General features: G+C 36.6%; 3 protein-coding genes across 8 annotated transcripts in view; 1 reads left to right on the top strand and 2 right to left on the bottom strand.

The window, feature by feature from the left end:
* Nucleotides 1-2,100: 2,100 nt before the first annotated feature.
* snrnp25 (small nuclear ribonucleoprotein 25) lies at nt 2,101-6,632 on the bottom strand. 4 transcript variants are annotated; one of them, XM_016258596.1, is made up of 9 exons: nt 6,229-6,632; nt 6,022-6,112; nt 5,845-5,950; nt 5,696-5,770; nt 4,850-5,588; nt 4,493-4,708; nt 4,190-4,306; nt 3,189-3,230; nt 2,984-3,065 (listed from the first exon to the last, which is right to left on the bottom strand). In XM_016258596.1, exons 1-5 carry the CDS (start codon nt 6,430-6,432, stop codon nt 5,531-5,533), a joined length of 534 nt encoding a protein of 177 aa, XP_016114082.1. In that variant the 5' UTR covers nt 6,433-6,632; the 3' UTR covers nt 2,984-3,065; nt 3,189-3,230; nt 4,190-4,306; nt 4,493-4,708; nt 4,850-5,530. The 4 variants fall into 4 exon arrangements, with proteins under 4 accessions (XP_016114080.1, XP_016114081.1, XP_016114079.1 ...); XM_016258594.1 differs by lacking the exons at nt 5,696-5,770; nt 5,845-5,950; nt 6,022-6,112; nt 6,229-6,632 and adding an exon at nt 2,101-2,779 and having other exon boundaries at nt 2,918-3,065; nt 4,850-5,528; XM_016258595.1 differs by lacking the exons at nt 5,696-5,770; nt 5,845-5,950; nt 6,022-6,112; nt 6,229-6,632 and adding an exon at nt 2,101-2,779 and having other exon boundaries at nt 2,918-3,065; nt 4,493-4,694; nt 4,850-5,528.
* A 5,232-nt stretch (nt 6,633-11,864) lies between these two features.
* On the bottom strand, nt 11,865-21,583 carry cdip1 (cell death-inducing p53 target 1). 3 transcript variants are annotated; one of them, XM_016258589.1, is made up of 5 exons: nt 21,431-21,583; nt 16,313-16,466; nt 15,964-16,137; nt 14,367-14,634; nt 11,865-12,604 (listed from the first exon to the last, which is right to left on the bottom strand). In XM_016258589.1, the coding sequence occupies exons 2-5, from the start codon at nt 16,395-16,397 to the stop codon at nt 12,493-12,495; spliced, it is 639 nt and encodes a 212-aa protein (XP_016114075.1). In that variant the 5' UTR covers nt 16,398-16,466; nt 21,431-21,583; the 3' UTR covers nt 11,865-12,492. The 3 variants fall into 3 exon arrangements, with proteins under 3 accessions (XP_016114075.1, XP_016114078.1, XP_016114077.1); XM_016258592.1 differs by having other exon boundaries at nt 15,964-16,134; XM_016258591.1 differs by lacking the exon at nt 21,431-21,583 and adding an exon at nt 21,338-21,423.
* Nucleotides 21,584-24,253: 2,670 nt separating this feature from the next.
* The window catches only part of LOC107572170 (uncharacterized), a 4,635-nt gene continuing 2,919 nt past the window's right edge, over nt 24,254-25,969 (top strand). Inside the window, exons 1-3 of the mRNA XM_016258580.1 lie at nt 24,254-24,428; nt 25,481-25,753; nt 25,866-25,963. Coding sequence (XP_016114066.1) covers nt 24,365-24,428; nt 25,481-25,753; nt 25,866-25,963 — 435 coding nt within the window. The 5' untranslated portion in view covers nt 24,254-24,364. The remainder of the gene's footprint in view (nt 24,429-25,480; nt 25,754-25,865; nt 25,964-25,969) is intronic.

Below are 25,969 nucleotides of genomic sequence, written 5' to 3'. Positions count from 1 at the left end.
TGTATATACAGCCTTTTATCAATAAAATGTTTCTGTATTTGAAACCATTGAAATGACTTGTTTGGCCTTCCAAAGGACAGAACCATGTTCTGGCCCCACATAACCTTATTTAGCAAAGCTAACAACACGATAATATACTTAACATTTGACAATTTACCAAAGATAATATTTTTAACCTAACATAACCTACAAGATAAAATAATTTAGAATTGCTTTTAACCAGCTGAAGAACTCCTACTCTACTACATGCAAACAGAATCAGGCATTTGTTAAAGTACTGCCAGGGTTTCTGCAGATTTTATAAAGGTAAATTGTACACTTTTTAAGACCAAGTAAAGGAACTTTTAAGGAATAAATTGAAGGGAACACAATGTTTTCAAAATGTAAATGTCTAAGTAGCAAAGAATGGCTTGTATTAGTAATACTTAAAAATTCGAAAGTACAGCTTTCAACTAACCCCCATTACTTTTCCATTTATTTGACAAGATAAATAAATACAGCTTAAGGTTTAAATAGCTCTGCTCCCAACCACTAGAATATGGAAATTACTTTACTGTACCTTTTGATCACACCACAAAAAAGTGATGTTCTTTTGAAATGTCTAAACATCCTTAAATCAAGATACATTTACTTGACAAGCAAGTCTGAAGATTGTCAAATTTGGTGAAAATCGGGCCAGTGGTTTAGGAGGAGAAGCAGGTTTTCAAAGAAAATCAAAATGCCAGACAGGACATTTGTGGTGTAATTAGTATCGATGGTATCAATGTTCTCGGCATGATCCAAGGAAATCTATCAAGACCAGACTCATGACAAAAATAATCAAAAGCTATTAGCATTTTTTGACCACAAGGTGATGTTGCCCTGAAACTTTTTGAGTTCCATCAGGACATGGTGCCAAATACAGAGTTTCGTAACGATACGCTAATGCTTTTGTAAAACATAGCGAAGTTAAACTCAAAATGGCCAACATGGGAAAATTGGGTATCAATCAACTTGGTATGCTGCACCGACTCCAAAGAGATAATTGTGGTCTTGATTTTTGACCAAACTGTTCAGAAGTTATAAGCAAAAATATAAATGTTTTCACATCACCTGACAATTAGGTGGCGCTGTGCCGAAACTGTGCAGGTACCCTCAGGTCATGGTTGTCATACACACCAAGTTTAGTCTAAATAAACAAAAGCGTTGCATATAGCCATTTTGATGTTTTTGTTTAATTCATTTGCTTGTTATTCAAGGCTAATCAACTTGAATTCCATGTTCTTCTTGTTTTTTGTCAGCATTGTCTGAACATGATCTGATTTTACTTTTTTTATGTAAATCAGACTAATGGTCTATAGGAGGATTTTTAAAAAGTAGGTTTTACGGAAAACTCAAAATATCGGTAAAATTTTTATGATGGAAAAATGACATGGGTTCAGTCGAATTATCTTCAGCCAAGGAATCAGAAGAAAAAAAGAAACGTTGGTGGGTTTTTCTTTTCCTTTTACAAAAAAAAATGTATTCCTTTAATTTTAAATGAACATGAGTGCAACTTTGGACAGTTGGTGGCGCTAGAGGGATCCAAATCTGCTGTGGTTAATGCTCAGACTGTCCTCTATATGTGTGCCAAAATTCACAACTTTTTTCCATACGGTTTTATGGGCTGCCATAGACTCAAGAGCGAGAAGAAGAACATTAAAGGTATCTACAGACCTTCGGTGGTTGGCCCCTAAATATCTGCCCATAGGCTCTGAAAAATCAGCTTAATTAAACCACATTGTTGGAGATTAGTGCTGTCAAACGATTAATCGCATCCAAAATAAACGTTTTTGTTTACACAATATATGTGTGTAGGCTACTGTGTATATTTATTTTGTATATAAAAAGATACACACATACAGTATATCTTTTGAAAATCTAATACACGCATTTATGTTTATATTTATATTCATATTATACATAAATATATTTAATATATAAATAACATCTTTTTCTGAAATATATACATGCATGTGTATGTATTTATATATACATAATAAATGTACACAGTGCACACATATATATTATGTAAACAAAAACTTTTATTTTGGATGCGATTAATCGCGATTTATCGTTTGACAGCACTATTGCAGATATGTATTATTGCTCTAAGCATAAATTCACTTAATTGTTTTCAGTTTTTGCACGATTTCATTTATACCTTTGCATTTCAAGTAAATATCTTGACTTTCTACTCTGATATAAGACCACTTTAAGGCCTTAAATTGTAAAAGGGCGATTTAAGACTTAAAACCGCAGAAACCCTGATTGCATTTTGATTTATTTTTTTTATAATCCTGCACAACCTGAAAGTGTTCAGTGCTTTAGCTGCAAATATTCAACCCAAAATTCTAAATTGGCATTGAATGTTCTTTAAGTTCAAACCAGAAGACTGAAATCTCACAGAAGTCTTGCATTTTCCTTTCGGTATGGATAGTTTTGGAGGCAGTTTTAAGGCAAACCGAAAAGTTGGCTTCGTCCCCACAAAGAGCGAACCGTGACAGCGCCATATCGTATCCTTTAAAAAAGCCACTTCAGGTAATTCCATGGGTAGGCCTACTGTCCCTGTAAAACGTTCAGGATGACACCGGCTGAAACATTTCCAGCAACCTTTTCAGTTCACATTACGGGATTCAAACATTCCACTCCTCAGAGCTTTTTGCATGTTTTTATGTGACTCCGACATTTTGGACACTTGTGAACGACATCTTTGCATCTATCCATGCAGAACGGGATGACACAGCAGCCAGCTATACAACTACACAAGAAAGAGTCAAGAACACAAATATATCAACGTTTAACCCTTAATAGAAAGACATAATGGTAATCACACAGTGGCATAGTGGACGTAAACGAGAATAAATAAAGTCAAATATCAGACGGCAGTTCATCTCACCAAAAAAGAATGGAAATAAGACACACAATATAGGCGGCACTGCCAGCTTTGGTTGAGACATCTGTGGTTATATACTGGCGACAGAATGGACACTGCGTCCGAGCTGAGTGTCGAGGAAGTTGCTCGACATCCAGAATCACCTGCGGAGCTGAGAAAAACAAACATGAGCCGCTTTCAGGAAGCTCTGGTCCTGTTGGATTTTGTATTTGCATAGTTGTCTCAAAAAACTTCACATCTTACCATCACTGAAACTGTGTCAAAACCTACTAACCTGGATAAGACGGCGGCCTGTCTGTAGATGAAACAGTAGTGTCTGTAATAATAAAAACATAAGGACATATGAAAAAAGAACTGCAACATCAAATACAAATACAAAATGTCAAATTCCAATAGGGATGAGCGATACCCCTTATTTTGTTTTCGATACGATACCGATATTTTTCAAGGCAGTATCGCCGATATTGGTACCGATTCGATACTTGTGCACTAAACTTTTAAATTATGAAATGTATTAAATTATGAAATTACTAAGAGTAAAATGGGTAATGAAAACCCCTTAACTTTATGTTTAAAACGCATTTTAACCCGTTTAATCCCAGATTTTTCCCAGACATGAAAATATTCAAATGATGTGTCATTAGCAACCCTTTGAAATAATCAATCTTTTTTTTTTTTTTTTGGAAAAGTGTGTGAAAATTTTTATTTTATGGTCAGTCACAATTGTAACCGGTGGGATAACGTGTATCCTGAATTAACATATTTTTTTACAGTCTTAAAAATTGTTATATATCTTAGCCCCGCTATTTTAAACTGTTTGATCACATTCTAGGGTTACTATTATGCATAAAAAAAAACTTATACAACATTGATAGGAATACTGAGATCAAATACAAAAAATACAACCATCAACGTATTTCAAAATTGTTAATTTTCTGTAACATATATCATCACATTTTTATATTAACTAAGCTAAGCTAACAAAGGTTATTCGTCCAATTCAATGCATATTGTACGCATTATTATTATTATTATTCCCTATATAACCATGTATGTGACAAATAAAAATCTTGAATCTTGAATTATTATTTTTGTTAAATAAACAAAACCACTGGTAAATAAAATGCACCTTAGTATCGATATTTTTAGTTTGAGTATCGATACTTTCGATACTCGCGTCGGTATATATCGATACTTCGGATCGATACGCCCATCCCTAAATTCCAAATGTTTAAGTATAATTCCTGTCAAAAAAAAGATATCAAATTGCCATACCTATTAAATGATTGCCTCCCGATATTTCTTGCAAATTCACCAGTTCAAGCTTCTTTTCAGTGAGAACTTTAAGCTGCTCATCAATCTCGTTAAATTCTTCAGTCTCTCTGGAATACTCTGTTGGTTACAAGATCTCGAGTGAGCAACATTAGCTTTTTCCTTACGTACTGTAACACTATACAATGAGAAATTGCTATATTTGCATATATAACCAAATTCTTTATTTATGAATAATAATCCGTAAATGTCTTCCACTGTTTATTTGGCTTCTGTTATCAAGCAGTTCCAGTTAATGGGACTCACGTTGCTCATTCTGGCCATTGTTTCGCTTGAACTGGATGAGCATTGCCAGGATATTGCGTTTGTCAATCAGCTGCTGTCTGCGAGAGGACAGCCGGTTCAGCTCCTCAAAAATGTTCGTCAGCTGTTCATCAGACATGTTGAGGGTTGAGATGACGGTTCACTTAAACCTCCAAAAGCCTCAGACCGTCATACAGCATCCACTCTGAAATAGATAGCCTACGATAGTTTCATAACAGAAATGAGCCGTAGCGTCCAGTCAAGAAGAACTGTTTAATACAAGTTTATTCCTGATATGAAAAACACTGTTGCAATTACAAAATTAAAATAAAAGAATAAATGATATATTTTAATAATTACCCATGTGTGCTGCTGTGTCTCTTCAGTCGCTCTTCACATTGCAGTAATAAGGAAATATGAGGCTGGTCATACTGTAGCTGAACAGTATGAGGAACATATCCATAATATTTAAAGTGTGTGGTTTACCTGTATTTTCCTACCAACTCACATGGCGACAAGGGTCTTGAAATACAAACATCTACAGTTTTGCAGCAAATCTGGTGGGACTTTAATATTAAGCATTTTAACAAGCAGCAGTAATGGGATTTAAATTGCACTTTTGCACAATTAGCTGTTTTGTGGATGTACCATGTATACATGTACTAAGCATCTTCGAAATGGAGAACTATCACACATTTGCATCTTTGCAAATGTGAAAGTTTGGGTTTCTGTCTAACTAAAAGGAACAAAGAGCCTTTATCAAATGTATTCTAAGAATAGCTATTTAAGTTACTTGCTAGATTGCTTCAACAAGTGTCGTCTTCACAGGATAAGTTTACCTTAAAAAACATGAAGTCATCGTTTACTCATTCTCATGATTAAAAATAAAATGCAATTCAAATCTTTTCCCCCCGTTTTTGTTCCACAGAAAAATAACAGGGGACAGTATTTGGTAGGACACACCATGAGGATGAGATTTTAGTTTTTGGGTGAACGTATCATTATTTACAAATTTCACCCATTAAAGAGAACTTAATTTGTTCATTTCCTTCTCAGATTCTTCAAAAACGTCACTTCATCTCTGTTCCTGATCCCGTAGCTGAGGACAGAGGAAACACAATCCAAACATATTATAAGCAATCACTGTGCACCAAATGAATACAAGTTAACACATCTCTACAAAAGCAACAGATTATTTGGACTCACTCCTTTAGCTTTCTTTTGTCATCTTCTAATTTTTCTCCATTGAAGACCAGATGAAATGTCCTCCACACGTATTTCCTTGACAGGGAAAGTGGATCAGGACAAAACAAACAAATACAAAATCACATCCTATACTTTTTTTCATGTCTCACCAGCTGATGTGCTTGACACCTCCCTCTCGTTGTTGTTTTAGCTCCATATATCTGCGAATGGCTTTCTTCAGATCCAGAACCGTAGCAGACTGCACAACCACAATAGCTGTGAAGAGATTTGCTCCAGTTAGAATCAATAAATGTATAGCAATTCCAACTAATTCCAAGAAACCTCACGCATGACTTCTCCATCAGCCTTACAAACACGAACAGTCATGGCTTGACCATATTCCAAAGCCACCTGAGAGTTCACCTCCTCCAACGTGACCTGAACATTTGAAAGATCAGAAAAGATTGGGAATTCTAGACCTTACATTCAAACATGTAGCTTGTTTCAATATTATTCTATTAAAACAAATTCTTTATTGCTGTTTGATGGTAGACCTGAATTGGCAGGTCGCACAGTAAAGGGTCCTGGACCATCAGAGCCAATCCTTCCTCAAAGATGTCAAGAAATTCAGAGTGTGGCAATGCCTCCTCGTCGTCTTCTTCTTCTTCTTGCTCTTCTTTAATTTCCTCTACAACAGTTTTCTCCTCAAGCTCAGCCTCATCGACATTCTTTAGGTTTCCTTTCTTTAATTCATCCATTTTCAACTGATGACCAGCGAAAGCTTCTTGATGCAAGTCTAACGTTACATCCAGAAATACGAGACATAAAGTCGTCAAGTTCTCTCCATGTTTATTAAATCAATTAGTGAATTTAAACGGAATTATGGCACAGCTGCTAAATTATTTCTGATAAAATTGTAACATCTACAGTTCTGTTACGTTCCAGCTTTATATCCATTTTTTTTGTCGGAATATTTCTGTGATGCACCAAACTTTAGTTCCGCATACGTTTCTATGTTATATTTCCGATACTGACTATACAATTCTTAACATTTAAATAATTTAATTTAACATATATACAGTTCCTGACCGTTCTAGGTATATATAACATTATTATATACCCTATAATTAATGTTTATTCGCGTTTATATTTCGTTTCATGTCGAGCCTAGATTAGTGAGGAACGTTGTGTAACCTGTAGAGGCGTGAGAATGTGTGTAAACACACTTCATTTGCATCAGGAAAAAAAACAAGAACAGTATTTAGTATACAGTATTATATATATATATAACCTCTTGAAAATGCTCCTGTTTTGTCCAACTTGTGGGAATGTGTTAATCGTTGAAGAGGGACAGAGATGCTTCAGATTCGCGTGTAACACATGTCCATATGTGCACAACATCACGCGGAAGGTAATGAGTTACCAATACAACACAGAAACGCGTTTGGAACGGTTTGTTTAAATACGTGATTATCTGTAGTTTGTTTTTAAATGGAGCACAATAAAATACTTCGAAGGTGAAATGATTGGACATTATGATTCAAGCATATATCTGATGATGCGAACCTTCGATTAGATTACTCGTGGAATAAAACGATTGCTCGATTCCAACACATGTAACGTGTGGACATGTGATTCGAAAACTAAATTCGCATTAAACGATGTGAATGTTCCATTCAAATGCATGTAATGCTGGAACACAACGTGAACTTTTCTTTTAGAATTCATGTAATACGTTTATTTGAATGCAAAATAAATAATGTGACTTTTCGATTCGGTGGCTGCTGCATCCGAATAAGCATACGGGAAGTATGAAAGACATTATAGTTTCTATATAGCATCAGCCAATTATACTTTGTAGTAGGCGAAAAGCAGTATACGAAAACAAGTACGCAACTGTAGGTCACATGATAATCTGAATATGACAGATGTGGTATGTCGGGATTACATTAATAAATACACACATTTGTACTACATAAAACATTTTGAATGGTCACGAATTAAATACTTATTTAAAAGAAGTAACTGCTTTGAGAATATGTATTTTCAGATGCCACCAAAGCATATATATATATATATATGGTGTGTGTGGAAGTAACTTGGATATTTTGACAGGTAAATAACAGAAAGTACCCCAAACTGAAGGAGGTTGATGATGTTCTCGGGGGCTCTGCTGCTTGGGAAAATGTGGATTCCACTCCAGGTAAAACCGTGTATCTTAAAAACAGTGCTTGTATGCACAGTGAATATTTTACAACACGTTCTGGTGGCTTTAAATTAATGTTTTTAATCCTTCTTGATCCGATTTGAGGTATAACACTTTATGATATTTCTTTGCAGAACCTTGTCCAAAATGTGAGCACCCAAGGGCCTACTTTATGCAGATTCAAACTAGGTCTGCTGATGAACCAATGACAACCTTCTACAAGTGCTGCAATCTACAATGTGGGCATCGTTGGAAAGACTAAATCAGAGACCTCAGATTTGGACTTTGTTTGAGGCTCGGAATATGTTTTCATATAGAAGATTTTATATTTATTTGTTGGAGCCAAAACCGTGTCATCATGTATTAGGATTAAAAACCACAGACACCCTTTATATGTATCATTATGACAGTAACTATATGAGCTTCATTGGCCTTATGACTGATTTTGTGTGAGTGTGTGTGCGCGCGCATGCAAGTAATACAATCACTGCTCGTATATGATACAGGTTGTCTTTTTATTTGTTCAAATAGTCAGTCCAGAAGTTGTTTTACATACACATTTGAGACTTGAGTTGAGCATGGCATCTGGTGTAGTGCCATATACTATTCTCAAGGCATCTATCTACAGCTGCATTCCTGTAACACAAGCTTGACATCTATTGTCTGCAACAGCATCAAGTCACGTCACAAAGCAAGTAGACCTACGTAGTCAAGAACATATTAAAGGGAGCCAGACTGGACTGTGCAAGTAAACTCCATGATCATGCATACATATTTACTGGAGATTAGACAGACATCATGTAGTTTTTGCAGATGATGGAGAGGTGTCTTGATATTACAGGTCATGGTTGATAGGATGAAATTAAGATGGATGGGATGATGTAATTCTTTTTTTCTTCAGTCAGACAATAGTACATTGGAATTTTAACAGCTGAATACTTTGAAATCCGAATTGAATGTGGCAGTTTGTAATACCTGCATATGCATATAGGGCAAATGCTATGAAAATTCAGTGTTTCTGATTAAAAAGATATGAGGCTTGTGTGCATTTACCGAGCGACTGCTACATTTGGTGTTAAATAGTACAATGGAAAGATGGAAAATCTGATTGTTAAATAGCTATAATGTTGGCAGATTGTCTACCAGAAAAACAATTATTATCTGAATCTTCATTTAAAACTACACTATGTAACTTTTTGATGAAAACAAATAATATTAAAGAGCTAGAGTAAAAAAGCCCTTAATTCACCCAAATACAATTTAATTACCCTATAATAATTACTTTTTTTTTTTTTAGAGCAATCAGGACGGATTTTGCGGGAAATTGCATAGGCTACGACATTCTTCCGTGCATTGCATTATTTATCAGCATATATCCGTACAGAGAAATATCTTAGCAATAATATTAAAGAGCTAGAGTAAAAAAGCCCTTAATTCACCCAAATACAATTTAATTACCCTATAATAATTACTTATTTTTTTTAGAGCAATCAGGACGGATTTTGCGGGAAATTGCATAGGCTACGACATTCTTCCGTGCATTGCATTATTTATCAGCATATATCCGTACAGAGATATATCTTAGTGTTTATGTTGTGGGAGAAGTGTGAAGCTTAAAGCTGCAGTCCGTAAGTTTTGCCTCTTTGTCACCATCTCTGTTTGAAAACCTGCAATTGCAGCTGTGTGTGGAATTATCTTCCTTGCGTGGTTTGTGAGTCGGCACGGCTCCAGCGCGGATGAATCTAATGTTTTGAGGAGTATGTGTGGCAGTCAGTCACCGCACCGGTGTGGATATTGTACTTTACACTCACAGATTCTAGCCTCCGTCTTGGAATATATGACTCAAATAAGCATTTTCACTGGATATTGTCATCTGAATAAGTAAGTAGTAACATGTCTGCCACGTTTGTTCTGACCAACTGAGGAAAAAAGCATTACAATAAATCACGCTACCAATGGTGATTAAGTGTAACGATCGGTTAGCTCATATCACATCAAACCATGCAAATTATTATTATTGTTATACTTTATTCTCAAATTGTTATTGTTAACAACATCAGCATTACGTGACTATATGAATATAGTGTGTATAAGTGAGTAGATTTCAATTTCTGTACAGTCTAATCTCTAATTGTCATACCATTCGAATTTCATATTAAGAAATTCTTTTAACCCAAAAAGTTGTCTTTCAAATACATATCTTTTGTAATCCCAGACTATCTGTAATCAGAAGCACGTTTAAAACTGGAATATAATTGAATTTCATTCACATATGTTTCATGAACACATAATCCTTTCTGGATTACAATCCACCATCAAAATGATACATTTAATTATTCCAGCTGCTGTGAGAAAAGGCTATAAACGATCCTCCACCTGCAGGATCCTCCGTCACATGCGATAGTCTAGTAGCTGGGACAACTTCATGTTTACAGACGTGACGTAATGACGCAGTGCCATGCTCGAATTTCCCGCGAAAACCTACCCGTACCACTCAAATTAGAAAACATTATTATCGTTGTGAATTGGGCTAAAGTAAGGCGATAGTTTTGAACACGGCTGGTTGTGTAATTGCTCAAATGTTGATTTCGGATCATTTTTAACCAAAAAAAGTTACGGACTGCAGCTTTAAAGTTTGTTGTCACAACGAACGAGAAAAATGACCATGGTTCATTCAACACGGGAAATCGCGATTGTAAAATCAAAGAAACCCCGCACACGATACAGCGGTCCGTCAAACTACATTCATCCACGACACGTAGAGGGCCGGTGTAGTGCCGAAATTTGCACCCTGCCAGATTATGCACCCCCTAGTATTGGTAGGTTTAGGAGTAGGTGTGGGGGAGGGGTTAGGATTAGGGGTGGGGTTGGGATTAGGCAATCAGGTAGCGACTTCAACGAGGGGGGGCATAATCTGGCAGGGGTGCAGAATTCGGCACAACACCGGAGCCGAAGCACAACCAAAACAATGTTCTTCCGCAAGACGCATGCAGGTTTATTTTTTTTAACCGCTACAGACCCAAATGTTACTTAGTGTAGTTTTATAGAAAAAAAATAAACACAGAGGTAAATAGAGATATATAGTGTCTAAGCACTGCTGATGTTGTAGCTTTTAAATTTCGTACCATTTCAGCAGTAAATCACATTTATGGACAGAACAAAATGAACAGAAAATTTGCAATTTCACAGCCAGGACAGACAGCTAATACCCCTAACCAAATAAAGGAAACAATCTCTTTGGATGATTCCATATAAATCACAATCTGACCACAAAAAAAGAAAAGGAAAATCAGGACAATCATCCTTTAAATCCGTGTGGCCTGTTGCACAAAGTACTAATAAGCGAAGGGTTAATCTGCTTTGAGTTATGAAGCCTAGTGCAGCAACCAGCACAGCGTGACACACTGAGGGCACATATGGCCCAACAGAGCGCTATGCAAGATTACAGTGATATCATGCAGCGTCCTTCATCATGCTGGTGAACTCCAACAGCAAAGCAGCTTTGAACAGCCTTAACCAGAAATGTCTTTTCTTTTTGAAGACGACGACTTCACAATGTCAAGTAGAAATGAAAAAATGATGCAACAACCACTTCTAAACATGTTCTTCAGCAGAATAACTGTTAAAGGACGCTTATCTGTTATTATAGATGTTTCTACGCCAACCTTAGTATCAGCAAACACAGATCTACCTTGTTAATGATTAATAAACTGACCTGAATAGCAGATGATAGTTTACAGAAGTCTCAAACAGCCTACTACTGACAACACCGAACAGCTAGTAAAGTGGTTTGAAAAGCACCGTGGCTATACAGTATTTTTGATTCACAGTTCAAAAAGATTAAGTGTATATTGGTTGAATTCCACAAATATGTCCCTAGCATGGCATCTGTAAAGTACTAAAAGGAGATTTAGATGGACATACAGATCCCTTTATCAGTAGAAATACTTCATCTAAAATGACACAATGCCTGTTGCATTGATACGCATATATCAAATCGACTTGAAATGAGCCTTGTCGACAAATATAAGAAATCAAAAACAAAAGTGAAAGAAAAACAAAATCCCATGACATTTGCATAAAATGCCAAATACAGTAACATTTTCGCATGTAAAAGCAACAGTGTTACCCCAGGACTTCAAAAGCCCCAGCCATCAAAGACTTTCATTTTAATAGGTTAAAATAAAACAATAATGCATACAATAATAATCCTACGATCCAACAATACTGACCCTGAAGTGAACTTCATTTAGTTTCGCTACTCAGTAATATTCACAAATGAGCTTTTCGAGGTTAATGTTTTCACATATTCTCTAAATGTATACACTTTGCTCTACTGCTAAAATAAAAATAAAACAGTACTTGGATGGCACAATGTAACCCTGACCATTGTGCGTATAAAATGTACCGATCCTTCAATGACCGCTAATCACCTCCGCTTAACTTTACAGGCATCAGTAACTATGTCAAAATGTGTGAGAATCAATAGTTACATGAAGTGAGAAGTGGCTGGAAATATGAACTGTCAGTTGGGGCAAAATGAACACGAAAAAGCGAGTCATCGACACCCACCAGAAAGAGGTCACAGCAAGATCGTTGATGGGATAAACTGTTAGCATATGCGCTTGTATGTGTAAATATAGCCCTTGCAGTTCGGGCAAGTGTGCGTCACATCCTTGAGGTCGTCAATCAAACAGGGGATCAAGCAGCAACCTAGATCACAACTGCAAAACAAAGACAAAAATCAGGGAATCTCAAAGAGGTACTATTGTATGTCATTGAGGGCTCATTATGTATTCATTTATTCAAAACTAAATTAAAAATGCAATTCAGGCATGACCCGAATACACCTCTTCTACTTTGAAAACTGCTTTAATTTCCGTACTAAAATTCATGTACACCACCATTCAAAAGTTGGAGTCAGTAAGATTTTTTTAACAAAATGAACACTTTTATTCACTAAAGATGGATTAAATTGATTAAAAGTGAAAGTAAAGACTTTTACAATGATACAAAAAAAATTCTTCTTCGAATAACGCATGTTCTTTTACATTTTTTATCATGGTTTCCACAAAAATAATAAAGGTTTTCAACATTGATAATAATAAGAAATGTTTCTTGAGCAGCAAATCAGCATATTAGTGTGATTTCTGAAGAATCATGTGACACTGAAGACTGGAGTAATGATGCTGAAAATTCAGCTTTGCTTCACAACAATAAATTAAAATTTAAAATATATTTAAACAGAACACAGTTGTTTTAACTGTATTAAAACCCTTTAACTGTCACCCGTCCCCTCCCACTATATTACAATTAAATCCTAATCTAATCATGACAAACTATATATCGTTGGAAAGGTCTAAGACTCCTAAATAGATATTTTACCAATGTTTTTGTAAAAAATTATGTAGGAAAAGTAATAGATTAATTTATGACAAGAGTGCACCTCAAAAAATCTACATCATAACAGGAGTTCTGACCTTTGTAGCAAAAAGTCTTCTTAGTTGCCTTTTTCTCTATCACACTTTAGAAATCATCAGAAATTATATATCAATTGAAAACTTTAAATCTCAAAATTCATCCTTTGAAACCCATGAAAATGGTACATCAATATCATGTTACAAAATGTTTTCGTTCATGAATTATAAAAATGTAAGTTTGGACCGTGCACTTTCACGTCTATGTTCAAAAATGTGAGTGACAGTTAAAGGGTTAAGATCAAATAAATATACCGCCTTAGTGAGCATAAAAGCCTTCTTTCAGAAACAGGTTTCAAAAAATCCCCAAAGCTTTGAACAGTAGTGTAGTAGATATTTTTGGAGGGGCCCAAAAACTAAAACTAAAATGTCATGGTGATACAACTGTCCTGAAATCATAATGGGGGAAAAAAGCCATAATGTGAAATGTGAAAACCTCATTTAGTACTTCAGCATAAGCTATTAGTATTATTTCTTAGAAAAATGAATGTCGGTCAAATCAAAGACATGAGGTCCAACCAACATCAAGAAAAAACATGACAGAAAGGTGATTTCATAGAGAGGTCCAGTGCTATTTTAGTATCACTGAGAGACTGTTATTGTTTTTATTAATATTTTGAATGAATCATTTATACACACACACAGTATATATATATATATATATATATATATATTGTATATATATATATATATATATATATATTCCCTGTTTTCATTGTAAAGTTTTAGTAATCTTGTGTTTTTGTCATATTAGTTTTTTAATATATCTATATGTTTTTTTTATTCATTTTTATTTCAGTTTTAGTTATTTTAGTAAATCAAGTTACACTAAATGAAAATGAAATACCAAAATTAATGCAGAAATTATATATTTTTTAAATATTTTATTTCAACTAACAAGGTCTTTTTATGGTTGTGGTTTTAGTTTTAGTTTAACTTAACTATAATAACCCTGGAGAGGTCATATCATCAGATCATATTGAGCTGTCCAGTTCCACAGCTCACTTACCCGACAAAGAAGCAGAACATACAGATAAGAGTATTCATGAGGCCGATGTCGTGGCTGATGCGGGTGATGATGGGTTGTTGGCAGTGTGGACAAACCGTCTGCACTGGAGCCGCCTGGAACATCTCCCCCTGTAGAACAGTGACGGTGGTGGCGGCACCAGGAGGGGCAAGGACTGTGGCTGTGTGACCTGGAGCAAAGTGACCTGGCCCCGGACCATAGTGCTCGGCTATCGGATGAGGAAAGTGTCCAGGCGGAGCATAGTAACCACCTGCAGCACATTAATTATTTTTATAGATCTCTGCACACAATAGATCTCGAAGACAATGTAGCTCGAATTTTGTCTATAATGAGAAAAAGTAGGTGAAATCTAGTATTAGTTATAATGAAATGTTTTCTTAAAGGGATAGTTCACCCAAAAATGAAAACTCTGTCATTAATTACTTACGCTCATGTCGTTCCAAACCTGTAAGACCTTTGTTCATCTTCAGAACACAAATTAAGATATGTGTGATGAAATCCAAGAGCTTTCGAACCCTGCATAGACAGCAAGGGAACTACCACATTCAAGACCAAGAAAGGTAGTAAGGACATTGTTAAAATAGTCCATGTGACATCAGTGGTTCAACCCTAATTTTATGAAGTTACGAGAATACTTTTTGTGTGCAAAGAAAACAAAAATAACGACTTTATTCAACAATATCTTCTCTTCCCTGTCAGTTTTTGACGCGCGTTCATGAGAGTAACATGACACACGAAGGCCTTGCAGGTTTGGAACGACATGAAGGTGAGTAACTAATGACAGAATTTTCAGTTTTAGGGTGAACTAACCCTTTAAAAAACAACTCTATTCCTGTCGTATCTTGCATAGCAGCACTGCCCACAGTGAAATCTCATTAGTGCAAAATCTCTTAATGTAAATTAAATAGGCTAAACATTAACCAGCATTAAATTACTTCTTTAACTATTAAATAGACCGTTCACAAAAAAAATCTGTCATCATTCACCTTCATGTTGTTCCAAACCTGCTTCTATCTTCTGTGTAACACAAAAGAAGATATTCAGAAAAATGTTCAAATGGTTTCGGGCCCCATTGACTTCCATAGTGTAAGCAAAAAGTAAAAATAAAAAAAGGAAGTCTATGGGAACCAAAACGGTTTGGTTCTTCAAAATATCTTCTTTTGTGTTACACACAAGAAAGAATGTAATACAGGTTTAGAATGACATGTGGGTGAATAAACGATGGCAGAATATTAATTTTTGCCTGAACTATTCCTTTACGAGATTTTAAAAGTGTCAATTGGGTCGGTGCGAGTTATTACATTTTAATGAAAGATTGCAAACACAAGCTTTTTTCTATTGAATAATATAAACCAATCAATCATTCACAAAAATACCTGAATGTGTGTTAAAAAAAGAGAAAAGGATCAATTCTGTGTAATACTGCTCCTAGCCCTGACACATCACTTTCAGTTTCACTGTGAACAGAAAAATTACCTGTAACTGGAAACCTGTTGCACCACAACAGATTTTGATTTCAATTGGGTAGTAGTTCTTCTTTCTGAAATGCTAATGGTTTCAGTTAGGAAGGCACACTCACCGTGAGGATGAGGCATGGGCATTGGCATATGCACAGGCTTAGGCATGGGACCTTCTCCTGGGACGTGTGGAGGAACAAAGCCTGGTTGTAGTGTAGCTTCATAAGGTGGAGGTCCATATTCTGGAGGCAGTGGCTGCCCTTGTGGAGGTCCTGTCATTACTGGAGCACTGGCTGCTGAGGAAACACACAGTTAATTAAAAGAAATGACTCTTCTAGTGGTAGAAAAAAAGTAAGGTATATAAGACTTATTTTTAGATATATACATCAAAGAGACTGTCTTCAAAACAGGTTTAAAAACTAAGACTTAATTTAATGTCTATAAAGATGAGAAAAATATCTAGGAATTTACCAGGAACTGGAGGTTGCCCATTTTTCTCCACGAGAAGCGGGGCACTGGGGCCCCCTGGGTAAGGAGGAGGGGGGTCACTGGACATGTTGGTTCGCTGGAAGGAGGCCAGAGAAGGGAGCTCTCCTCACACTGTGCTGACGTTCAAGCGGCGTTTCTGAGGTGAACACAAACAGGCCGCAGGTTCAGTCACCACACAGTGTAATGTGATCGTGCCATGCCTGACTACTGCTGCCGAGGTATTTCAAGCGCATCCAGCCATCATCGATTTGCAGCGGCTCATTGCCTCTACATTCCCCTGAGCCCAGAAATAAAAACCATAAGCATGAATTATCTGCTCTTATGAACACAGATTTTCTTTGCACTTTAGACTAATAAGGGTCCGTCGGTCAAGCCACCTGTATCCCAATACTACAGGTTATGAGATAAAACACTGTTCTGCAAGACTGTCTGTGATCATCTTTGAGTCAGAGGTACACACTACATCAATATACTTCAAGATAAACTGTTCAAAAGTTCCGATTTTTTTGAAAGGTTTTGGGTTAATAAGATTTTTTATTTTTAAGTAAATAAACCTTTTACTCAGCAAGGACACATTAAATTGATCAAAACAGACACTAAAGACATGTATTATGTTACAAAAGAGATATATATATATATATATATATATATATATATACACACTGATTTCATTTTCCAGCAGGATTTGGCACCTGCCCACACTGCCAAAAGCACCAAAAGTTGGTTAAATTACCATGGTGTTGGTGTGCTTGACTGGCCAGCAAACTCACCAGACCTGAACTGTCTGTCTGTATTGTCAAGAGGAAAATGAGAAACAAGAGACCAAAAAATGTAGATGAGCTGAAGGCCACTGTCAAAGAAACCTGGGCTTCTATACCACCTCAGCAGTGCCACAAACTGATCACCTCCACGCCACGCCGAATTGAGACAGTAATTAAAGCAAAAGGAGCCCCTACCAAGTATTGAGTACATGTACAGTAAATGAACATACTTTCCAGAAGGCCAACAATTCACTAAAAAAAAATTTTTTATTGGTCTTATGAAGTATTCTAATTTGCTGAGATAGTGACTTGGTGGGTTTTTGTTATATGTGAGCCAAAATCCTCACAATTAAAAGAACCAAAGACTTAAACTACTTCAGTCTGTGTGCATTGAATTTATTTAATACACGAGTTTCACAATTTGAGTTGAATTACTGAAATAAATGAACTTTTCCATGACATTCTAATTTATTGAGACGCACCTGTATATACTGTATATCTCAAGTATTCTGAAAACAAAAATCCTGAAAACAAACAACAATTAATATTTTCTTTCAGCAAGGATGCATTAAATTGATCAAAAGTAAAAGTGATTTCTATTTCAAATAAATGCTGTTCTTTTGAACTATAATGTATCATGGTTTCCACAAAAATATGAAGCAGCCCAGCTGTTTTTAACATTGATAATAATAAGTTCAGCTTTGTATCACAGAAAGAAATGACATTTAAAAATATTTTCAAAATATAAAAATGCTGTTTTTAATTGTAATAATATTCACAATATTATCGTTTTACTGTATTTTTGATCAAATAAAGGCAGTCCCAGTGAGCAAGAGACAAATATTATTTTTTCATTATAAACATTAACATTATAAATATTAAAAAAATCTTACCAACCTCAACCTTTTGAATGGCAGTGTATAATGCATAATCCTCATAATATATGATAATGTGCCTGAATGGTGAAGTGCATCATCCTAGCCGACGGTTAAAGATGGGTAGGCTAGTTAGTACAACTGATCAAGATTCTTCTTGTACCAATTATTTAAGAAATCCACAGATAACATCAAAACAGACAAATAAAATAATAACTAGGATACAAAGCAATGTTATGTAGTAAGTGCAATCTTCAGCACCTGGGTTTAAGTAGACAGCTTGGGCCTTTGAGAAGTTAAAGTAATAACATTTACAGTAGAAACACAATGGCACAGTATTCTTGGAACCATGTAGGTCAAGACTAACTAGAGGTCAAACACGGTGTCCTTCATGTGAAATGTGTGTCATTTTGTGGGGGGAAAAAGAAAATGATTTCATTTTAGGAAAGATCTTTATGAATACAGCACCTCATTTGAAAGCCAAATCGAAGTATAGGCATAACAATATGTCAATATTGTATCATCACAGCAGTGTCCCTTTTCATGACTTGGCAGGTGATAATATCATATCTAATTTGCATTTTCCTAGAATGGTTACCACCAGCCAATGTGGATGAAGCAGGAAATGCAAAAACAAAGGCATACTATATGTGGAGCATATAAATGTTCCTAACAGCTGTTGATTTATGAGAGTAATTTGTTGCCCAGTTCACATCCTTTACTTGAGATAATGGAAATGAATTACACAGAATGCTTCTCCATAACCACAAATTAGGTCCACATATCTAATGCATTTCTCTTGTGTCATTAGGGCATTTCAATTTCAAAAAACAGATCTGATATAAACCAGAAGATATACAAGAGACCTTCCTGTTGATTCCAAACATTAACATTGCATGTACCGGAATATTTTATCCACACGACTGTACACCAGCTTATATACCAGCATAAAATAATAGCGCCAATAGGCCAGTGGTGGTACTGTTCTTCTACAGCAGATAGATATACAATATCCTTTAACAAACCCCTTCTAATTAACCAACATTAATTACAATTCTTACAACTTCTGCATGTTTTAATGTTTTCAATGTTACAGGGAATCCAACTATAAGATTAAGGTTAGTGTTTGGCTATTTTTAACATGTCCAAATGACCAACCAGCACAAAAGTCGGTGTGTTTGCGCCAGGGTTTCTGAAGGTAAATGACTTTTTAAGAACTTTTTAAGACCCAAGTGAAGAAAATTTAGGGAATAAATGAAATGGAACAATTCGTCGATATGGTTGCTTAATGCATTTGCATTTTGTATTAGCAACGCTTCAAAGTTTGAGAATAAAACTTTCAACAGATCTCCATTTCATTTTAATTCACTTTTTTTTTACTGTACTCTCTCTACTCTCTGATCACACTGCAAAAAAAGTGATGTTCTTGATTGTAAAATCAAGATACATTTAGGCTATTTGAGAAGCAATAAGACAGCCTAAAATAAGTCTGGTCTTTTTAGAAATGTATCTGCTAATGGTGTCAGAAAAATCTGCTTAATTCAAACGGAAAACAAGTTTTTTTTTTACAACCCATTGACAGATATTTGTTCTTGTTTGGAGCATAAACTCACTTGCATTTTTTCAATTTGCATCTCATGTAAATGTATCTTGATTTAAGGATGTTTAGATATTTGTATTGGGAAACAAATCAAACATACTGTGGAAGATATACATTTTTGCAATGCATGCATGCAACGTTTAATGGCTTGAATGGAAGACTTTCTGCTCTGACTTAAGACATTTTTTGGCCTTACTAGTTTGTGGAAGGGAAAATTAAGTCCCGCAGAAGCCCTGGCTTGTTCTGGTGCTTTCTGGAGCAGATGATGCGCTCAACCAGAGATCAGCGATTATCCAACCTGTTTCATCGCCGCTAGCAGCGATTACATAAAACCGCCCTAGCCTTCACTATCACTCAACTTTTACTGTGATTCACCATTAAACCGCAAATTGCTGATTGTGCCATTAGCCACTAGCCTCTCATCGTTAACAAGAAAAGGCTACCGTTATTCTGGCTAAAACAAGTCCCGGTCTCTACACTAACCCCAAATATAGCACACAAGTGTAGAATGACTATGTGCATCTTCGTTGCATAAATTACATGCAATCCTCGTTCATCGCAGTAGAGTCAGCAACAAGCCTGGCTAGCTAACATGTCTCGCTGTCATTTAGTCATATTAACATAGTAACGAAGTCTATCTGTTACAAAGCCAAGCGTTATCTACAAACGAAACGTAACAACTTCCCCAGACAGATAAAAATTCGTCGATATGGTTGCTTAATGCATTTGCATTTTGTATTAGCAACGCTTCAAAGTTTGAGAATAAAACTTTCAACAGATCTCCATTTCATTTTAATTCACTTTTTTTTTACTGTACTCTCTCTACTCTCTGATCACACTGCAAAAAAGTGATGTTCTTGATTGTAAAATCAAGATACATTTAGGCTATTTGAGAAGCAATAAGACAGCCTAAAATAAGTCTGGTCTTTTTAGAAATGTATCTGCTAATGGTGTCAGAAAAATCTGCTTAATTCAAACGGAAAACAAGTTTTTTTTTTACAACCCATTGACAGATATTTGTTCTTGTTTGGAGCATAAACTCACTTGCATTTTTTCAATTTGCATCTCATGTAAATGTATCTTGATTTAAGGATGTTTAGATATTTGTATTGGGAAACAAATCAAACATACTGTGGAAGATATACATTTTTGCAATGCATGCATGCAACGTTTAATGGCTTGAATGGAAGACTTTCTGCTCTGACTTAAGACATTTTTTGGCCTTACTAGTTTGTGGAAGGGAAAATTAAGTCCCGCAGAAGCCCTGGCTTGTTCTGGTGCTTTCTGGAGCAGATGATGCGCTCAACCAGAGATCAGCGATTATCCAACCTGTTTCATCGCCGCTAGCAGCGATTACATAAGACCGCCCTAGCCTTCACTATCACTCAACTTTTACTGTGATTCACCATTAAACCGTAAATTGCTGATTGTGCCATTAGCCACTAGCCTCTCATCGTTAACAAGAAAAGGCTACCGTTATTCTGGCTAAAACAAGTCCCGGTCTCTACACTAACCCCAAATATAGCACACAAGTGTAGAATGACTATGTGCATCTTCGTTGCATAAGTTACATGCAATCCTCGTTCATCGCAGTAGAGTCAGCAACAAGCCTGGCTAGCTAACATGTCTCGCTGTCATTTAGTCATATTAACATAGTAACGAAGTCTATCTGTTACAAAGCCAAGCGTTATCTACAAACGAAACGTAACAACTTCCCCAGACAGATAAACATCGTTAGCAATTCAAATCCCTCGGCGATGCATAACGCTACTTGTAAATGATGCGACCACAGGCCTGGCGGCTGCAGCTATGCTCCCAGCACACAAAACACAGAGCAATAGTCGCTCAGACAACGCGCCGTTACCTTCTGTATCCACCGTGATCATGAAAATATCAGGCCTGACAACTTTTCAGTGCTTTCTAGCTCATATGTTCACGTTTGTAGCCCCACTTTCCCAATAACATCCGCTGCTGGGAAGGATTTGACGTAAACATGGGAGATGGGAGGTGTGTGAATCCCACTGGCGAGTTTATATAGATCCTACTACGGCCAAGGCTTGGATTATGAATATGAATTAGGTTGACTGAGAGGACGCTCTTGCAAGGTTACCAAGCAACGTCAGCATTGCTTAAACATATTTGTGTTTTTTTCCTCTCTTCTATATTCATTTATTAATTTGTAATCATTTATCGTTTAATCATTTTATTATTAAACATATAATAATTTATTATAATCATTTAACCATTTATAACTATTTTCCATTGTTGTGTGGTTTCAAGGGATATTTTTCTTCACAAGTAAGAGACAAGACGTAAAAGATCCATTTCAAGGTTTTTACCGTCACTGAATGGTAATTTTCCATTGCTATTGCTTGCCGTAATAATTCACTTTAATCTAGCTTGTGCCAACAATTGTACACAGAAGCAGCTCCGGGAGGATGACGTATGAGGTCGGCGTTTGTTAAGAGGAGCAAAGGAAGCAAAGTTTCCCTACTTCAGCAAAGGAAAACCAGTCTCCTCTTGGCTTATATCGAAATCTTCCGACATTCTTCTTTACAAATCCTCGTTTTGTACTTCTAATAAGTGACCGTTGTTTTGTTTTGATCTCTCCCCTGCACTTCTGCGTTCGTCACTTCTGAGCGGCGCATGCGCAACGCTGAAATCATACATCATACGCCCGGAGCTGCTTCCTTGTACAACTGTTGGCACAAGCTACATTAAAGTGATTATTACTTTTTGAATATGGATATTTTTCTTACAAAAACGCATCGATTCGCTACAAGATGCCTTTGTTCATCCCCCGGAGCCGTGTGAGGCACTTTTTTATTATGCGTGGACACTTTTTATTTAACTTCTTTTGGACATTCGCTACAAGATGCCTTTGTTCATCCCCCGGAGCCGTGTGAGGCACTTTTTTATTATGTGTGGACACTTTTTATTTAACTTCTTTTGGACTGAAGCACTGCAACACCCGCTGAGTGGCATTAAACAGCTTGAAAGATCAGAGACAATTTTTAATATAACTCCGACTGGATTCGTCTGAAAGAAGAAAGTCAAATACACCTAGGATGACTTGAGGGTGAGTAATTTATTATTACTAATTTTCATTTTTGGATGAACTAACCCTTTAACTTTTAGACTGAAGCACTGCAACACCCGCTGAGTGGCATTAAACAGCTTGAAAGATCAGAGACAATTTTTAATATAACTCCGACTGGATTCGTCTGAAAGAAGAAAGTCAAATACACCTAGGATGACTTGAGGGTGAGTAATTTATTATTAGTAATTTTCATTTTTGGATGAACTAACCCTTTAACTTTGATAAAGAATATCTCTTTGGGTTTGAGACTTTAGTCTTTGAAACTTCAGGGATCTTATCTATTCACGAACAGCTTGTAAACTCCAAAGAGAAAGGAAAACTTGAAATCGCATCATGTGACCCCTTTAAGATTTATACAGAAACATGGTTGTTGAATATCAAGTGTTGTGAATCATTCATCATTTAACCATTTAAATGACGAATGATTCATTTGGTGAATGATTGTTTTAATCATTTAGCCTAATATTTGATATTAATGACCATTTTCCAGCCTCAAGCTGTTTTCAATGTTTACCTACTGAGTGCAACACAGAGCAAAAGTGGCATCAATCACAGATGACACCATTGTAATGACAGTTGGTACTCAATAGCAATGATGAAACTGAAAAAATAAATCAGAATAGAACTTACAAAGTGGTGCATCAACAAACCTGAACTAAAAAAAAAAAAGTTTGTGCTGCTGTGCAAAGTAGGCTATTGATAATCTCAGAAACTGCACCAAAAACGGTTATAGAAGTATTCTTCTTCCCCTCTATGGTGTCTGAATTGGAAATTGGATCGATGTGAGCTTTGCAAACACATGGAGTCACTTCTTTCATGTCTGCCACCAAACACTGGTCAGAATGGCATGTGAGGTTCCAGACATAGCCTACTGTATATTCAGCACATGCAGTCTATTTCACAGGAACCCAGGCCACAGTCCGCATGACCTCGCAGCCTGATGCTGTGGATGAACGCTCACCATTAAAGTCAGGCAGATGTTTCTGGTTTTTGTTGTTGTATTCTGCAATTACCACAAGAGGGCACTGTATCCAAAAAAAAAAAACTGGGCCATTTGTCCGCCTTGGAAAATGTTTTAAAGAAACTTCACATTGGTTTTTGTTGTTTTGCATGTTAAAATTTCTGTGAAAGCATCCAATTTTGACCCAAAAAAGGAAACAGAGGAGGCAGAGGCAGAGAGCTGAGAGCTGAGCTGGCACATAGTACTTGATCTAGTTATAATTTCAGTGTTCAGATTCAAACATAAGCTAGCTACGCTATGTTGAGCACAATGAGCAGGGTGACTAACTCGTTCTCCGCAGAAGTGACTGATGACTCAGTTGATTGACCAAAAAAGGAACCCTGTGTCAATCAACCCCAAGCTGCGTCTACAGATGTTCTGGTTATCTGGATAGGGTAACCACAACTCAGCTCATTTCAAGGATTCAGGTTATTACTAGAGTTAATTTAGTTTAATTTCTGCTTCTGTTTTGCGGCCATCTATTAATGTGAACGGTTCTTGGAGTCAGTCCACTGAAATGACCTCTCAAAATATTTTCTGGGCGGGGACAGGGTTGGTCCTTTTTTTTTTTGCTTCATTATTGTGTGCTCAAAGCACAGCTATTCAGTCACAGACTGTACAGTCAGAGTTTCTGTCAGAGAGTTGGGCCTTATTTCCAACATTTTCTGTTCAATTGCTTTTCCTTGAGCACGCTGAATATGCTTCAACTTTTCTTTGGATTTGTTTATTTCTCGGCAGTTTCACAGCTTGTGAGTCTCACAGGTTTGTATGCTGAAGCGCAACCTTTCTTTATATGGAATGAGCCTAGATACGTTTTTAGCTTTTGCTTTCTTTGAGATTAAATGATTTTATACAACAGTTCGTGCTGGTTCTCAAATCGGATTGGTTGAGAACCGTGAGATATTGTACTGGTATCGCTACAGGAACGCCCTTTCACAATTTTGTATCACTCCGCTTGTTCTAGCCAGGTCTATGCTTTTGTTTTATTATTCACTGAGTTAATCGTAGAGTATGTTAGTTAATATAAGAAGAAACGTCTAGCTCCGCGGTCTCTCTCTCTCTCTCTCTCTCTCATTTGGATGCACGTCTTGCCGCATTGTTTCTCTCTTATAACCTCATTATTTCTCACTAATAACCTAACTGAAGCAGCACATGCCCTTGAAACCAATTCTAAAAGTGTCGCATGTTTAACTGTCAACTTGAGCTTTGAATCCGTGGCGGAAGGAAGTAGTTCCGCACAAAAGAGGGTTTTATTAGGCACTCCGTTGTTTCTTGTTTAATTACACACATGTTCCGTCGAACTGTTGTATAAACGCAATATCACTCGAGTATGAGAGCGATACCGGCTCTATATCAGTGGCTGTGATTGCCTCTGGCCTAATCACAGCCATGCTGATATAGAGCCGGTATCGCTCTCGTACTCGAGTGATATTGCTCATATAACTTAGTCTTTTTTTTCTTAGGACCAATGTTTGGAGTGTTGAATTAATTTCTATTCAGTTGACATGTTTGAGCTTGGACCAACACTGCCAAATGTTGTCTTGCTACTGCATTTATCAGTACAGCTTTTTGTTACATATCATGATTATGACAATAGATGGACTTCTACAGCAACCAAAAACAAAATGTTATCTGCCCAGCTCTATAAAATACAAAGCTCTAGATGCAAGCAGTGGTCAGTTTGTAAGTCTTAAGGACTCATGGTACTGTAGGGTTTTTTTTTGTGTCTGCTTGTAATCTGATCCTTCAGTGCTGCTATTCTGTGCTGTAACTTCACTAGTTTTAAATCGCATCCTTCTCAATGTGTTTAACAGGTGCACAAGCTGAATGTCCTCTTCAGCTCAACCCACAGAGAGTTGTTGTGAGATACGGCGATTCTGTTGCAGCTAACTGTAGCACTTCAGTCCTGCATGAAGGGATGGGATGGGAAGCCAGTGAGGGAGCAGTGCCCATGACCAAAAACCAGAGTCTGATCACATGGAGAGTGTCAGAACTGAAAGAATGGGACATAAAGCCAGTCTGCTTCATAAACTATAAAATAGGCGATAAGAATCAGTGTCCAGTAGAGCTGCCAGTCACTGTTTACAGTGAGTTTCTCTGTTACTGATATTTTTACTGTTCATTCTCAGAAATATCTAATAAATGTACATTCATCATTCATCACAGCAGATTTCAGAGTGTGTAAATCTTCCTCCACAGAGACTCCAGACAGTGTGTTCATCAGTGTGAATCACAGCGGACCAATGAAGGAGAGAGAGCCGTATGAGCTCCAGTGTGACGTTCACAATGTGGCTCCTGTTCAG

The sequence above is a fragment of the Sinocyclocheilus grahami genome, unplaced genomic scaffold (assembly GCF_001515645.1).
Source record: "Sinocyclocheilus grahami isolate Dianchi unplaced genomic scaffold, SAMN03320097.WGS_v1.1 scaffold1711.1, whole genome shotgun sequence".
NCBI lineage: Eukaryota > Metazoa > Chordata > Actinopteri > Cypriniformes > Cyprinidae > Sinocyclocheilus > Sinocyclocheilus grahami.
This window is presented reverse-complemented; position numbering and strand designations above follow the sequence as displayed.